This window comes from Stenella coeruleoalba (assembly GCF_951394435.1).
Source record: "Stenella coeruleoalba genome assembly, chromosome: 15".
Lineage (NCBI taxonomy): Eukaryota > Metazoa > Chordata > Mammalia > Artiodactyla > Delphinidae > Stenella > Stenella coeruleoalba.
In genome coordinates, this window is record NC_137161.1 from 61,224,980 (window position 1) to 61,243,468 (window position 18,489).

At 38.6% G+C, this 18,489-nt stretch overlaps 1 protein-coding gene across 1 annotated transcript in view; it reads right to left on the bottom strand.

The window, feature by feature from the left end:
- PARN (poly(A)-specific ribonuclease) overlaps nt 1-18,489 on the bottom strand; it is a 168,348-nt gene that overhangs the window by 39,445 nt on the left and 110,414 nt on the right. Inside the window, exon 22 of the mRNA XM_079944221.1 lies at nt 13,711-13,900. Within this exon, the coding sequence (XP_079800347.1) occupies nt 13,711-13,900 (190 nt within the window). The remainder of the gene's footprint in view (nt 1-13,710; nt 13,901-18,489) is intronic.

The following is an 18,489-nucleotide window of genomic DNA, read 5'->3' on the forward strand; positions in this document are numbered from 1 at the left end:
ATAATCCTAACTGCACATGACCTGAGTACCTCAAATAGGAAATCTGTTTTGTATTTAGACATGTGAAAAATAGCATTTCACTTCCCTATCATCTAAGTGTGCTGAGGGCAATTTCAATTGTTAGCATCATTAAAAAAATATATACTCATACGAAGAAAGAACGAATAATATAACACATTATTAGAAACACAGATAATTACTTTTAATTATGGTTAATTAAATAAATAACATGAAGCTGTGGAAAGAAAACATTAATTTTCAAATATCACTGCTATTATAAAACACGAAAGCATCTACGACAGCACCAGCTCTGTGATCTGGAGCAAGACACTTCTCCTCTCTGAGTTTTCTTATCAGAGAAACAAGACTAATAATGCTACTTAATCCCCTTCAAGGTTCTTCCTCAGTCCTCTGCGAGGATAAAGGACCACTGCTTTTCTGATTACGGCATTTCATAATCCTGATGGTGGTTCCTACTGCCCTTTCCCTCCAGCTACTGTTCCAGGCTGAGCAGACTCAACACCTCCCCTTCCTTTCATAACTAAGTCACTTTCCTCTGGATGTGCTGCAGTCCCTCTACTTAAAATCAACCAAACAATCCACCAAAGGCCACTACTAAGGGGATGACCAGAGCTGAGCATCTGAAGGATGACACCTCAGTACTTCTGATATTGGCTTGTACATCCCAGGGTCACTTCTGTTTCTTTAAAAAAAATTTAGGGACTTCCCTGGTGGTGCAGTGGTTAAGAATCCACCTGCCAATGCAGGGGACATGGGTTCAATCCCTGGTCCTGGAAGATCCCACATGCCGAGGAGCAACTAAGCCTATGTGCCACTACTACTGAGCCTGCGCTCTACAGCCCGCGAGCCACAACTACTGAGCCCGCATGCCACAACTACTGAGCCCACGTGCTGCAACTACTGAGCCTGCATGCTGCAACTAGTTAAGCCTGCGCGCCTAGAGCCCATGCGCCACAACAAGATAAGCCACTGCAATGAGAAGCCCGTGCACCACAACAAAGAGTAGCCCCAACTTGCCGCAACTAGAAAAAGCCTGCGCGCAGCAATGAAGACACAACGCAGCCAAAAATAAATAAAATTATAAAAAAAAAATGAAAAAAACGACAGTCTTACACTGATGATCTATGGGACTAGATATCTAACAGTCTTACACTGATGATCTATGGAACTAGATATCTAAGCCTCTCCCCAAAGAAATAAGTTTGAAATTTGGATGTTTTAACCTTAGGGCTTCTTCAACCTAGGATTTTTTTGGTTTTGGTTTTTTAAAGAAAACTTGATTTATTAAAATGAGACAGCATCTTTTTCAAACACGCACACTCTTAGGTGTAGATGATGTGCCAGGTTTCTAAGAGGCAACTTAATGCACTGGGCTATGGATCCAAAAGGCGTATAAGTTAGAATCCTGTGTAACTTCAGTGAAATTGTTTAGCTTCTCTGAGACTCAACTTTCTCATAGATAAATTAGGAATAAACCAAGGGTTTCACTGAGTTGTTAGAGAATTTTTTTAAATGATGTAAAGCATCTAGCACAGTGCCTGGAATGAAGAATCTGCTTCATAAATGAGTTTTCTCTCTTGTTTTTCATTGTTCTGCAGATATTCCAAAAAGCATGCTGTGTCAGTGAGCTTTGTATCTTTATACTGATGGAGACAGAGAAAGAGATAAGAAGATGAGAGAGGTTAAAGGAAGAATGATTCATCCGAACAAGAGCACTGGTCATGCACTAATTTTTCACAAAGCAACTTACTACAACATTCATGAATTTTGCTACAGGGTTGATTACTTAAACTAGGATTAAACACCCAGGTTTAGCTAGTTAGTATGTTTTATTAAGGAGACTGAAGAACAGTAAAACCATTTGCAGTGTAAGGAATCACATTTTAAGAGAAGGAGGCTACGAGTAACTTCCAAGATACACAGCTAAGTGAGAAAAGGAAGGTGGGGAAAAGTACATGCGGTCCATTACCATCTAACAAGAGGTGGGGGTATACACACACACATACACACACACACACACACACACACACACACACACACACACACACACACATATACATAGTTGTTTATATATTTGTAATAATGGAAGGATATACTGACAACAAAACTGGTCACCATAAGGCTGGGCAAGAGTGGCGGGTACAAGTTGGAGGAGGCAGGGAGAGAGGCTTGGTAGGTTTGACTGTGGAACCACATAAATGTTTTACATAATTATAAGGCAAAGTTAAATTTTTAAAAAGAGAATCATTAGAAGTAAAAATAAAACAAACCTAAGTGTTTACTGAGTTGGCAGCTTAACCACACAAAAAGGAATTATTTCAAGTGGCTTTAAAATAAGGTAATTTGACTGTTCATCACTATGCTCTAAGGACAAAAATGACAGCAAAAAAATAAAATTCTTTTCAATAATTATATTATTAGTAATAATACTGAGAGTTATTTTGAAACTATTATATATGGCAGGATAAAACTACTATACATGGTAGTAAAGTTACAAATAAATAATTAATTTACTATCATTAGGAACCAAAATTTTCAGCCTAAGAAAAAAGAGAAACAAAATTAAAAGAAGTTAAATAAGTCCTGGGGTCTACTGGAATTGGAAATATCAGTATAAATTTACTTGAAAAAAAAAAAAAAGGAAGGGAGGGAAGAAGGGAGGGATGGAGGGAAGACTTTCACGCTAGCTCTTTTCATTCAAAAAGGCTGTAAACAATGACAAATCCAATATCAATAAACACCCTTTGAACCCAGATTATGGTTTCTAAATACAATTTCCCATCAAAAGGAACAGGGCCCTTGGAGAAATGGCTGATTCCAAATATAAGGTAGGAAGTGTACAGAGAGAGCCTGAAATATCTTCTCAAGAATATCAAAAGTCATGGTGGTCCAATGGTTAACAATCTGCCTTCCAATGCAGCGGATGTGGGTTCGATCCCTGGTCAGGGAACTAAGATCCCACATGCCGTGGGGCAATTACTGGGCAATTACATGCACTGCAACTACTGAGCACGCGAGTCACAACTAGAGAGCCTGTGTGCCGCAACTACAGAGCCCACGCGCTCTGGAGCCCACACACAATTAGAGAGAAGCCCACGTGCTGCAATGAAGATCCCCCATGCTGCAACAAAATCCCTCGCAACGAAGACCCGACACAGCCATAAATAAATAAGTAAGTAAGTAAGTAGGTAAATATTAAAAAAAAAAGAACATCAGAAGTCAAAGAAGCTATTAAAGACTATTGGGCTATTAGAAGACTCAAGAGACAACTGGAAATGGTTCTCACCAGTCAGAAACAAGATAATTAGAGCATCAAAAAGAATGGCAACTGTAATGTACTAAAATATATAAAATATATATATTTTAAAAACCCATGATTCAAACAAACAAAAGAAACCTCATTGCTCACCTTCGGAAGGTGCTAGGAAACCAGCAAATTCTTCTGAAAACTGGTTTTAAAAAGGTGTTTTGGGGGGTGAGAATAAAGAGTTAGTTCTGCTTTTTCTATATGAACTATATCTGCAGGTAACCAAATAGATGATGAGAAGAAATGTTTTATTTTAAATAAGAGCACCTGGAATAATAAATAAAGAAGTAACAAACTATAATATTAGCGTTTTGCAACCCTTCATGAAATAATGAATCTAGCCATTGATCATTAATGGCTACTAAAACCATCAGGTGAAAAACTGCTGGGGGAACTTCATATTAGATGAACCAGGCCAGCAACATCTGAACGCACTTGATCAATCTTATCACAAAAATAGAGAAAAGAAGACTTTTTGTGTCACCCAATGTGATGCAACAGGAAATATACAACATCATCTAGGAAATGGTCTTGCCATTCAGTTCAGCCCTGAAGCTGATCGAGTGTATCGATCTAACTACCAGTTAATTACACAGTAGTAAGGTAACATGGTATACAACCTTATAAGAATGTTCCAGAATATGGGAACTTCTACAGAGCAAACAACTTGGTTCTTAAATCTACTGCAAAGGAGTGGGGGGTAGGGGAGAATTCACAGAGAGAAGGAATTCAGAGATTAAGACAGAAATGAGACACATCAACCAAATGTGATACGTGAATTTGTTTAGAAACTAGAGGTCAAACAAAACACTTATTTTAAAAAGTTTGTGAACAGAAAATCTGAACACCAGATATCTGATATTAAAGAGTTATTAATTTTTGTATGTGGTAGAAGTACTGTAGTTTTGTTTAAAAATGATTGCTTATCTTTTTTATCATGATCTTCAGACTCATGACTGAAATGATTTGCTGTCTATGATTTATTTCAAAATTATCTGAAGGGGAGAGGGAGAGAAGGAGTACTGATTAAGTAGGACTGGTCACACACTGACTGTTGACACTTTGTGATAGCTAGATAGGCCTTCGTTGTGTTGTTTTCTCTACTTCTGTTTACATTTGAAATTTTTCTGTAATGAAAAGTTTTGGTATTCTTTAAAGCAGAAATTCAAAAGGGCCTCTCTTCTGCTCCCTAGGATATCACTTTTAAATGAAAAGACACAAGCTCTTAGATGTTTTCTTAGATGTGTGGTGATTACAGTTAAGACAATAGTCCCCTATTTGGCATGTACCTAGATGCAATCTGTTTGAGTACTTTCTTCCCTTGAGGATAAAGCTGCATACCAGACCTGGGAAAAGGTATAGGGGGCATGATGGATAGTGGAAAGAACGGGGCTCTGCAGATACCCTGGTTTCAAGCCCCAGTTCTTTGTCGAGAATTGTTTAATCTCCCTGAGTTTAAACTCTGGATTGTTCATCCAGTCAACCAAAATTTTTGGAGCAGCTGCTAGATGCCTGGCCCTGTTTGGAGTTCAGCAGTGATCAAAACAGGAACAGTCCTGTGAAATGGGGATAACCTCACCTCCCTCACAGTGCTGCTATGAGCATCACATGAGATAAAACATGAAAGACCTAGCTCAGAGACTGGCATTCAGGAATTTATTCATTCATTTAGTCACCAAACATCTGAGTACATCCTCTGGGTCAGACTCTAGGTTATGTGCTAGGGACATAAAGACAGAGAAAACATTGCACCTGCCTTGAAGGAAAACAGGAAAGTAAATCAATGATTATAGTGGTGAAAGCAACATATTTTAAGTTCTGAAAGGATAAAATTTTGGATCTAGAATTCTATATTCAAGCAACATTATCAATTATGAAGGTAAAATAGAGACACTGTTACAGAGTTTATTAACCATACACTATATACGCAAAAAAGAAAAAAAAAATCACTCAAGGAAAAGATTACTTCCCTCAAAGAATATCTACACACAAAAGGCTGGGATATTTGGGAGATTCTCCTTTGGGTAGCAAAGCTTTAATGGCATAGGAATACATTTTCTTCTCTGTGCGCCCCATTATGCAACTTTTTCTCTTCAGAATACTGCATTTACACAGTCATATTATAGATGCTGTATACCCATTACCATCTCTTGGAATCAGGTTCTCAAGAAAGCACAAATGTACAGATACAAAAAAGTAGTAAAAATAAATAAACAGCACTAACCAAAGAGAGAAGGGAGACAGAGAGAGACAGAATATATATGTGTTAAATTTTTAGTCTTTTTTAGAAGTGAATAAGATAGAGAGAGACAGAATATATACGTATTAAATTTTTAATTGTTTTAGAAGTGAACAAGATATATTAGTCAAAGAAGATGAGAAACAGAGGTATAATTTAAAAGTATAGTGATAATAGATAAGGAAGAAAATGATAACAGTAGCTGCCACTGGGAAAAAGAACTGGGAGTGTGAAGCCAGGATTTTCCCCCCTTCATTTCATATTCTCCTGTACTATGTGAATTTTTTAAAATTATGTGCATTCATCACTCCAATGGTTTAAAAAGTGTCACAGGAAAACACTTTTTCTTCTAAAATATATGTAACTCACAAGACCTACAGTCAATCTGCCAACATTTACTCTGCCCAAATACAAGAAAGATATTAAGGTAGCTAGACTAGATAATTTTTATAGTCCTTTCCAGAAGCTAAGGGATATGCAAATTGTGGAGATGTCATTTGGTTAATATAAAGACACAGATGTAAAGTCAGTTCCTAAGCTATAGAACCAAGAAGAGAGCAAGAACTAAAAAAAAGGAAATTTCCCCAGGAAAATGCAGCAGTCAAAGCTAAACGGAGATTCCTGCGGTAGAACCAGGGGCAATAAAAAAGAAACAAGGGATGTCAACACTGAGAGGGAGTGAGGGGCCCCCATGGTAAGAGGGGCGGGGCTCAGGCTGTAGGGAAACATTCTGAGATGGGGGGTGGGGCAGCAGGGGTGGGGTCTGAAGGTGAGAGGCCACCAGTCGGAGCCACAGAACCACGAAAGCAATGAATATGCAAACAGAGGACCAAGACATAGAGGACAAAAAGGGCTGAGTACAAGTTTCTTCTGCTACAGACTGAGTGGTATCTAACCATCTAGAAATCATGGGGAGAAAGAGCTTCAAAGAAATTCTAGTATACAGATGGTAGATGGGAGTTTGAAAGACAGTACCCAGTGAACGGGTCAATGATCTTTTCTCTATTTGGTGTGTTGTCCTTATTATTTCAGTGTAGTAAAGGGCTTTCATAGGTTCACCCAATCTTATTTTTATTATATACCTCTTAAACAAAAGTTCTCCTGCTACAGGGATTTTCAAAACTCTAACTCAAAGGGCCTCAAGAGTTTGTATCAGTTTCCTCTTCATGCCCTACACTGTGTACAGTGTAAAAACACTTGGAATTTAAGAGCTAGAAGGAACTTTAACATTCTTTCTGACAAAATGCCTCACTTAAGATGAGAAAACAGAGACAAATCCTGGGCTCTTGCTGGTATTCACTGAAGGGAAGAGTGAATGAGGTCTTTCCCAAGGTACCCTTGGGAAAGAACCCAAGCTAGAAACCTTGTTTGTCCAGCTGCCTAGAAGTCAGTTCCCTTTCCACTCTGTGGCCTTGGTTGTCTCTAAGGCATTTTTCAGTCGGAGGAGAGAAAACACTTGCTCCACAGGCCCATTTATGAATAAATGTGTAAGCAGTGGGTCCTGGAACACAGTCTGCTTCATCAGAATTCTTCTTTGTCTCTAAAGGGCTCCCCACCCCGGCCCCTATTTCCTAATGTAATACGCATATTCAATTACTAACTGTTAACTTTAGATGAAAATTATATGAAATCTGAAAACCATAGGTTTGATATATGCTTTAGCATTTCCTACATAAGCAGGAATTCCCAGGAGCTACTACATTTTCAAGGAAGGCTGAAATTTAGTTTCACAGAAAGGGAAGGCTAGAAGGAAGAGACTGACCAAAGGGTTTTTCCCAACAGTTGAAATAAGCCAAAGGGCACATAACCCCTAGACATGATTGAACAAATCTCTGTAAGGGCAAAGTGGCTTTGGAAAACCATTTTCTTTAATTATAGAACATCGTTAATAAAATGAGAATGGTAATAGCATCTGTTTTTCAGGACTATTTCAAACATCAGTGTTTATTTATGGGGACTAAATATCTATTAGTGATATCTTAAATGTTTTCGCTTCCACTGTAAAGGAGGATTCTTCAAACACCATGCCAACCTGTACTTATTCAGAGCTCTTGCCACCAAACCAAATCTCCTTTTTCCCTTCTCAAGCAAATTTATGTCCAGTCCAGTTTCCCAAAGCCCCATCTTTTGTCCAGTAATCAACTATAAACTCCTTGAATACTCTGAATCTATTATAGAAAAGAAAAGAAGCCTACTGCCACAATACCAATGCAAACAGCAGAAGAAATGGACATCCACCTCTATGGGCAACACTAACAGCCAATCCTAGAAGCTCGGCTGTTGTGACGTGTCTTCCAAGGTCTCAGATCAATTCTCTAGGGCCAAAGAAGTGAGTCAAAGAGCCAACCATAAGGGCCCTGCACGATCTTAACTGGATCCTTCTAATTATGCCTGAATTTTTATGTTTATACTTATGTCATCTCCCCCATAGTTTAGTCCCTTATTTTCTTAAGAGTATTAACTTTTAAAGAAAGAGAGAGAGAGAAAAGGAACAAAAGCAACAATGTATCAAGCTTACAAAATGTAGAAGCAAAATATGAGCCAGAAGATCACAAAGGATGGGAGGGGGTTGATGGAAATATACTCTTGTAAGAATCTTACATTGTTCATGAGGCAATGTAATTTTCACTTGAAGATAAACTGGGATACATTAAAGAGGCGTATTATAATCTCTAGAGCAGTGCTTGGCCAACAGAAATATTTTGTGAGCCAGATACGCAATTTTAAATTTTCTAGGAGCCACCATTAAAACATAAATAAAAAGAAACAAATGAAAATAATTTTAATAATGTTTATTTCGCCCAATATATCAAAAATATTATCATTTCTACATGTAATCAATTCTTCAAAATCAGGTGTGTCTTAAATTTACAACATATCTCAGTTTGGACTAGCCACATCTGAAGTACTTGTTAGGCACATGTGGTCAGTGGCTACCACTGGGCAGAGTAGCTCTACAGCAGGGATCAGCAAACTTTTCTGTAAAGGAACAGATAGTGAACATTTTGAGTTTTGTGGGCCACACAGTCTCTGTCACAACTACCCAAATCTGCCACCGTAATGCAAAGCAGTCAGAGGCAATATGTAAATTAATAGGCACTGCTGTGTTCCAATAAAACTTTATAGGGCTTCCCTGGTGGCACAGTGGTTGAGAGTCCGCCTGCCGATGCAGGGGACACGGGTCTGTGCCCCGGTCCGGGAGGATCCCACATGCCGCGGAGCGGCTGGGCCCGTGAGCCATGGCCACTGAGCCTGTGCGTCCGGAGCCTGTGCTCCGCAACGGGAGAGGCCACAACAGTGAGAGGCCCGCGTACTGCAAAAACAAACAAACAAAAAAAACATGTGGGCCTGATTTGGCCTATGGACTACAGTTTGCCAACCATTACTCTGGAGCAATGACAAAAAATAACACAAAAACGTATAAGCAAAAAGTTGACAGGGAAGATAAAATGGGAGGCTATAATATCAGTAAGTACTAAATAACACACAATTCATCCAAAAAGCGACAGAAAACAGAAGGACACAGAACGAGCAGGACAAGTAGGAAACAAATACCAAGATGGAAGACAGGCTCACCTGTATCATTAATTAGATTAAGTATAAAAAGCAGGGCTTGTCAGAGTGAATAAAAAAGCAATACTCAACCATAAGCTGTTTATAAGCAATCTACTTTAATTATAAAGACAAATAAGTTGCCAGTAAAAGGCAAACACCTACAAGAAACAAGAGTGGCTATGTTAATATAGGACACAATAAACATCAAAAAAAGGTTATTTCTAGAACTGAAGAGAAATGTTCCACAACGATAAAAGGGGCAATTCATTAAGAAGACATACCAATCCAAAATGGGCATATACCTATCAAAACAGTTTCATGAAGCAAAAATTGATATAATTAATGGAGAATTAAATCCACAACCATAGTTGGAGATTTCAATACCACTCTCAGTAGCTAAAAGAAAAAGTAGACAACCACCCCCCCAAAAAAACCCCAATCAGTAAAGATATAGGAGAGCTGAGCAAAACCATGAACCAACATAACTTAAAATGATATTAATGGAATATCACACTCACTCAAGTCCACATAGAACATGCACCAAGACAGACCACATGTCAGTCCATAAATAAGTCTCAATAATTATCAAAGAAGTTCTAAATAACTCATGTGTTAAAGAAGAAAGCACAAGAGAAATTAGAAAATAGTTTGTAATAGATGACAGTGAAAAGACAACACATCAAAATATGTGGAGGGCAGTTAAGCAAAAACTAAAGGAAAATTCACTAGAAAAGAAGAAACATAAAATCGAGGAGTTAAGTTCCCACCTTACAATGGGAGAATAACATTTAAATCCAAAACTATTAAATTCAAATAAGCAAAAGAAATAATAAGAAGAGTATAAATAAATGAAAAAGCAAGACACAAATATAATAGAGAAAAACCCATAAAGTTAAAAGTTGGTTCTTAGAAAGAATTAATTGATAAACATCTAGCAAGGAAAAGAGAGAGAAAACACAAATTACTAGTATTAGGAATTTTTAAAGGGACATAAATATAGATCCTACAGATACTGAAATTATAAGGGAGTATTTTGAGCTAATAATTTTATGCTAACAAATTTGACAACTTAAATAAAATGGAATATTCCTTGGAAAACTAAATTCCTAAGTGATACAAGAAGAAATAGAAAAGCTAAATAGTCCCATATCTATTGAAGAAATTGAGTTCATAATCAAAAACGTTTCCATAAAAAACTCTTATGCCCAGATGTCTTCACTAGTAAACCCAACCAATAATTTAGGGAAAAAAAAAAAGTCCTATACACACTGTCACAAAATAATAGAAGAGGAACTTCTTAACTATACTAGTTCTATGAGGTCAGAATAATCCTGAACCAAAACTTGACAAAGATGTAAAAAAAGAGAAAATTACAATCTAATATTCCTCATCCTCATGAACAAAGATAAAAAAAAATTTAACAGTATATTCAAATCCAACATGTAAAAAGGATAATACATCATGACCCAGTGGAATTTCTCCCAGGAATACAAATCCAATTAAGCATTCAAAACCCAATCAGTGTCATGCAAAATACTTACAAAGGGCAAAAACCATATGACAATTTTAAAAGATACAGAAAAAGCATGTGAAAATATCCAACATCTATTCATGATACAAAGGCTTAGCAAACTGGAAATGGAGGAGAACTTTCTCATCCTGAAAAAAGACTTGTATGGACAACCTAAGAATTATAGTTCAAGGGGAAACACTGAACTAACTTCCCCTCTCTAATACTGGAAGCAAGGCAAGGATATCTACTCTTCCCACTTTAACAATATACCAAAGGTGCTAGTTGGTACAATAAAGCAAGAAAAAGAAATAAAAGACATAAAGATTGGAAAAGAAATAAAACTGTGTAAATTAAAAACTCTGCAGAATATTAAGAAAAAACCCAACCTATCAGAATAAGTGAATTTTAAAACGTTGCAGGATACAAGGTCAATATACAACAATTAATTATATGTCTATAGAGAAGCTGCAAACAATTTGAAAATGAAACTTAAGAAACAATTCCATTTCTGACAGCATAAATAAGATAAATATTTAGGGAAAAATTAACATAAGACATGTAAGACTTCTACAGTAAAAACTATAAAACAGGTCTAGTGAAGAAAGACAAGATCATTCTAAAATTTATGTGGAATACAAAGGATCTAGAATAGTCAAAACAATATGAAAAAGAACTATGTTGGAGGGTTTATGCTACCTGATTTTAAGACTTACTATAAAGTCAGAAAAAAGCAAGTGTGGTATTGGCATAAGAATAGTATAAAAATGAGTGGAACAGATCCAGAAATAGATCTAAACATACATGGTCAATTTATTTTTGACAGAAGTGTCAAGTTAATTTAACAAGGAAAGGAAAGTCTTTTTAACAAATGTTGCCAGAACAACTAGATATCCATATGGAAAAAACTAAACCCTGACTCCTACCTCATACAAAATTAATTTGAAATGGGTCAGACTTAAATGTAAAAGCTAAAACTATAAACCTTCTAGAAGAAAGGTTTCTAGAAAATAATTGTAACCTTAGGTAGGCAAAGTTTTGGAATGGGGAAAAAACCCACTAACCATTAACAAAAAAAAATTAATAGGACTTCATCAACATTAAAAATATCTGCTCATCAAAATACATCACTAATAAAATGAATATACTATCCCAGACTCAAAAAATGTATTTGCAGCACAAAGGATGTGTATCCAGAATATATAAAAGAACACCTACAAATCTACAGTAAAAAGACAAACAACCTAATTAGAAAATGGGCAAGCAACTTAAATATCCACCTCAAGCAGAAGATATTTGAATGGTCAAGAAGCACACAAAAAGGTGGTCAACAAGAGAAATGCAAATTAAAATCACAATGCAATACCATCTTATCTCTTCTAGAATGGCTAAAAAAGACTGACAGCACTAAGTGTTGTCAAGGATGTGGAGCAACTGGAACTTTCATATAATACTGGGGGAATATAAAATGGTACATCCACTTTGGAGAACTGTTCGGTTGTTCTTATGAAGTTTAACATACATCTATCCTAAGAACCAACAATTCTAATCTTAGATATTTACTCAACAGAAATGAAAACATATGCCCACAAAAAATTTTTTATAGGAATGTTTATAGCAGTCTGATTTATAATAGTCCCACCTGGAAACAACCCAAATGTCCACCAACAGGAGACCAGGTTAAGGCTGTATATTCATACAATGAAGTAATACTGAATAATAAAAATTAACGTACTCAGGCTTCCCTGGTGGTGCAGTGGTTAAGAATCCGCCTGCCAATGCAGGGGACATGGGTTCGAACCCTGGTCCAGGAAGATCCCACATGCCGGGGAGCAACTACTGAACCTACACTCTAGAGCCCGAGCGCCGCAACTACTGAAGCCCACGTGCCTAGAGCCCATGCTCCACAAGAAGAGAAGTCACTGCAATGAGAAGCCCGCGCACCGCAACGAAGAGTAGCCCCCGCTCACCGCAACTAGAGAAAGCCCACGCACAGCAAGGAAGACCCAACACAGCCAAAAATAAATAAATATATTTAAAAAAAATTAATGTACTCCTGATACACACAACATTAAGGATGAATTTCAAAAACAGGTTAAGTGAAAGAAGCCAAACATAATACCAAATGATTCCATTTTTTATAAATTCCAAGAATAATCAAAATTAATCCACAGTGATAGAAATTTGAAATAGTTGCTTAGGACACTGGGGGCTTGGAGTTGCTTGAAAAGGGGCACAACAAAATTTTGAGGCGGGGAGATAGAAATGTCCTACATCTTGCTTTCAGTGGTGGTCACCTGTGTATATGTAACTTAAAACTCCTTGAACTAAACATTTTAGATCTGTATATTTTATTATGTTATAATATAAGGTATGTTAATTATACCTCAATTTAAAAAATCTCTAAAAAACCATTTAAAAAGTAGGGAGGGCAATCCAGAATATTAACAGTGGTTGCTTCTGGGTGGTGGGATTACGGCTAATTTTTTCTTTGTTAATTCACACTTTTCTCTTCTTTACAATTTTCTATAAGGAACTCCCCCCCACCACAATTTCTATACCTATGTTTTATAGTTTCACAAAGATTCTAAAATATCACCAGCATTTATCTTCTGAAAGTAGGAAAACAGGTAAGTAAAGGAAGTGTGTATCAAGTTCTCTTTCTACAGCAGGCATGTGGTGCAGTGTCTACGTGGGCGATGAAAGGGGTTCAGAAGCTCAGCCAGAAGCAACGTGGCAGCCTGGGAAGAGGAACAGATCAGACAGAAGAGTTCACCTCTGACCCTGGCTTTCTTACTAAATGGTGGGCAAGTCATAGAGCCCCTGTTTCTTCACCCCTAAAATGGGAATAAGATGTATCCCCTTGTCTGCCTCATCAGGGTTTTGTGAATGTTAACTGAAATGGTCTATATAGCACAGAAGGAATTAATGGAGTAGTAACTTCTGATATTACGTGAAAAGTTAGAAAAAAATCTTTCTCACAAGTCAGATTTACTACTTACAGTCCTATAAGAAGCAGCGAGAAGAGCTTTGCTAGAACGACGCTGCCCTTTCAAATCGACAGCCAAGAACTCTTACCTATTGGCGTGGTAACAGTGATTCTGCAAAGCATAGGAGATGCACTGCGTGTTTAACCGCTTTCTCTCAACCTCCTTCCAACTATCTTCTGTCCACTTTCTCTTGATCTGCTTCTCCTCCTGCTTTGTCCCCACATATTCAGCATACGTCTGGATCCGATAGCTCTCTGCATATCTGCTGGTATTGACAGCTACAAGGAAAAGAAAAAATCCTTATCAAAGAGTCTCGCCTAGCCCCAGGGATGTCACTTCAGAAAGGTGGACTGAGGTAGTCAAAGGAGCCCTGGGGTGAGGTCTGCACTCCCAACCCCGCTCTGCCATTTAGAAGCCAGGTGGCCATAGGCTCTCCACATCTGAGTTTTCTCACCTGGAGAAGAGACGGTCACTGCTCCTTAATCTCCCTTACAGTGTGAAAATGCTCTGTAAACTATTCAATAACCAGAATGATGTAAGCAAAACGTTAATTTTCAGAATATTTGCAGGTAGCATTACGGCCTGAAAATTACTCCTTTTCAGAGTAAGAAAATGAAAAACAAAACAAAACCACTAAGGGAAAACTGTAAACCCTCACTTATTTTGTTAAAAATAAAGATGACAAGAAAAGCAATATTGACAGCAGTGCTGATCACTGTGTCAAATAGCAAAGGTCTACCATATGTCTGTGTCCGGTGCTTTGCGTACATGATGTCTAATCTTCACAATGCACTTGCAAGGGAGAATTGTCTTTATTGAATATGAGAAAGCAGGTGCACAGAGGTCGGGGGGATTGCTGCAGGCCGCACCGTGGGCCAGCGGCAGTGCTGGGCGGCAAAACCAGGCTGCTTCGACCCTAAGGCCAGGGCCCTGCCTGCCGTTCCGCACTTCACTTTGGACTCTGCAGATTCAAGATATTCCCACAGTACTCGAGACCTGCCTCTTCTCCTTCTGCTTTGAAAGCCTGCTAATTCTCTGTAATGTGCCTCTGGCAGAAGTCCCTGAAAACTAGAGCTGGTTCCCTCTTTGGTGTTAATGCCTGACTAAGGCCGGGTCCGTCTTGCTGCCTCCTTCTTGGAGGGTGGGGGATGGAACATACAGGTGGCCTGGGAGTGAGGACCCACGGAAACCGGGAGGATGGGCCGCCATGTGCTGGCTCCAGCTTCTGCAGTGTGAGCACACACTCCCTGGCCCACTATCACTGCCACTGGTTATTACCCACACTAGCAGCAAGACCGTAAGAGCCGGGCAATGCTGGCAGGGGCTGCCAGACTTGGGACCCGGGCAGCTGCAAAAGCACCATGACGTCTGAAATAGAGTATACCCACTTCTGTATACCCACTTCTAGCAAAGTTCTTGGATCAGAGTAGTTCCCAGTAAATATTATGTAAATGAGGCATGGCAGAATGCAGCAAGAGGTGACGGACACACCAGAACTAGACAAGGGGCTCCAGTGCTTCAGAGGCCTTAAACCACAGGGAAAGACAACCGGATGAGAGGCAGATACTACCCACATACCCAGCCCCTGACACTTTCATCTTCACTCCAAGTGGACCAGATCTGCCTAAAACTTCTCAGCACGATAGGAGTTTATAGAATGTCATGCCCTAAATGTTTAGCCATCTAAAGAGCAAAGCAAAATAAAACAACAAAAAGAAAAATAAGAAAAGACACCTACTCTTATTATGCACCCCAATGTTCATTGCAGCACTATTTACAATAGCCAGGTCATGGAAGCAACCTAAATGCCCATCGACAGATGAATGGATAAAGAAGATGTGGCACATATATATACAATGGAATATTACTCAGCCATAAAAAGGAACAAAACTGGGTCCTTTGTAGAGACGTGGATGGACCTAGAGACTGTCATACAGAGTGAAGTAAGTCAGAGAAAAACAAATATCGTATATTAACGCATATATGTGGAACCTAGAAAAATGGTACAGATGAACCAGTGTGCAGGGCAGAAATAGAGACACAGATGTAGAGGACAAACATATGGACACCAAGGGAGGAAAGTGGCAGAGGTGGGGTGGAGGGGGTGAGATGAATTGGGAGATTGGGATTGACATATATACACTAATATGTATGAAATGGATAACTAATAAGAACCTGCTGTATAAAAAAACAAAATAAAATTCAAAAAAAATTCTTTTTTACTAAGAAGTTTGCTGTACTTTTCAAATATTCACTCTAGAGTTTAACAGGAAAAAAAGAAAAGAAAAGAAAACAACCCTAAGGGTATTAAAGAACTTTCACGTTATCCCAAGGAAGTAGATTGAGTTAGTGAAATGTGAGCTCAAAACAGCATATGCTCTGACTCACTACAAGGAGGGAAACAGAAAGTACCCAGCTCTGCAGATACACTATCGACCAAAGTCACTCAGATCAGAGAACCACAGAAACAGGATCCTTTCTTTAAAATCTTATTCCTCAGGACAGTTACTCTTCTTGCTTTCAACGGACTACACTTCTGAATTTCTTGGCTCATTTATCTAACTGCCCCACAATCTGTATACCCAACAAACATCATCCATCGGTGCCTCTGTCTAGCAGTTGCTCACTGGGTGTCTGTCCCAGGGACGATGCTAGATATTCGGTAAAACAAGATGCAATTTCCACCCTCTTGAGTTCACCCTGTCACATGCAAGCTTTATGCAGTTTCCTGTAAGCTTGAGACTACCTACTAAAACAGGTACATCTATCAATGCGATACATGAGAACCCACAGATTCTACATGATTATTCTGTCCTGATCGTTGGCAAATGAGCATCTCCTGGATTTTCGTCTTTAAGTTTCATTCCTTACTCAGGCAGGTTGATTTTGAAGTGTGCCCCACAGGGATGACATGTGCAATAATGCCTCTCTCGAGTTTAATTTGGATTACCAAGTAAAAGAGTAGGCTTGAGTCAACATTCCTCCTGAAAGCAGAGGTGATGATAGGGTCATAAAGGAGCCAAGATGATCTACTTAACAGCATTTGATTGTTTCCAGTAACGTAGCTCTCAGCCCCATGGACAAATGTTTCAAAAATTCCCTAACCATGGTGGGGAATTTATCTGAGCACATTTGGAATTAGGATCACTTAAAGGGGGAAACAAATAACAATCCACTTTCCACGGCTGGCCTTCACATGGCAATAATTTACCAGCATTCCTTCAAGTCCCAGCAGCTTTGCAGCTCTCGGCCTTTAATCTGGAAGCCAAGCTCTGGCCCAGAGCCACCCTTCTAATGGATGAATCAGCAAAATGAATTGGCTGTCAGCTGTGTCCTCCAGTGATTCCAGCTCGCCTGTCAGAAGCAGCGTGGCTCAGGCAGCTTGGTAACACTAACCTTTTCCAAATTTGTCAGGAAAATGATTCAAGGCCATCTTTTGGCTGTGCCACTTTGTGAAAGCCACTGCAAAACCAAACACGGTGAAGGCCCTTCCTGGTTCCTTGTGCGTGAGTGAGAGCAGCTCCTCTCCCACAGTCTCACCCACCCATGGCTTCACTGTGCCGGGTCTGCTGTCTCGACACTTTGTGCATTTAATCTTCACAACCACCCCATGAGGAAGAGATGTTCTAGTCATCACACAGATAAAGAGACTGAGCATCAGGGGAGCCGAGCAGCTTGCTTATGGTCTCATAGGGTGAGCAACAAGGCTGGTATGAAACCAAGACGTGACTTTTTTCTAAAACATAACACTGTCGCAAGTCTGACATATATTTGTGTATATTTATGTGTCCATTTAGATGGACGATTATCTTATAAAATGCTTCCTTTAGAGGAGTTTTAAAGAACTACTTAAAATGTTGAGATTTTTTTCTAAAAATGTAGACCCTTCCATTACTGTCAAGCAAAAAATCTCTCCAACTAAGTTGAGAGATACATAATGTTCACGGACAAGAACACTTAACATAAGACATAGAGTCCTTCCTAAATTTATCTCTAGATTTAATGCAGTTTCAGTTTAAAAAATTCCAACGTTTTAATAAAACAATGAAAAAATTTTAAATGAGATTTAAAAAAAAAAATAATCTCAACAGAACACAGAGCAGTGGTAGCCAGGGACTGGGGGAAGAGGTCAACCGCCAAAGGGATGAGGGAATTCTGGGAGTGATGGACCTGTCCTGTATCTTGATTGTGGTGGAGGTTACATGATGATGTGCATTTGTTAAGATGAAGACCTGGGCAACAGAACAGTGTATATTTCACTGTATATAAATTACACCTCAATTATTCTGTGGAATTTGAAAGGTTGATTCCAAATTTTAAAGGGAAGACAAATGGCCAATGATTAGCCCAAACATTTCTGAAGAAGAATAAGGAAGGGAGACTTGCCTTGATAGCTAAAAAAGCTTATTGTAAACCTGTAGTACTTAAGACAGTGTAGTAATGGGACAGAGATAAACAAACTGACCAGTGGTACAGAAGAACCTAGAAACAGACCTATGCATCTGTGAAACTTTGATTTTTGACAGAGGCAGCATGACACTGTGCAAAAGGAAAAGTTGGAAAAATTGTTTATCCACAGGAAGAAAAAAAGAAATTGGATTCTTACTCACACCAGGCCAAAAAATCAACTCCAGATGGATAAAGCACTTAAATGTCAAAAGCAAACTTTGAAAACTTGAAAAGAAAATAGAAGTGAATATCTTCCGGAGCTTGAAGTAGGAAAGAATTTATGAAGATACAAAAAACGTTAAGCATTAAAAAAAAAGATCAATAAGTTTGGCTACATTAATACGAAAACTCTTGGCCACCCGAAGACACTTTAAAGAGAGGGAAGACAATCTACACACTGGGAGAAGATATTTGTGAC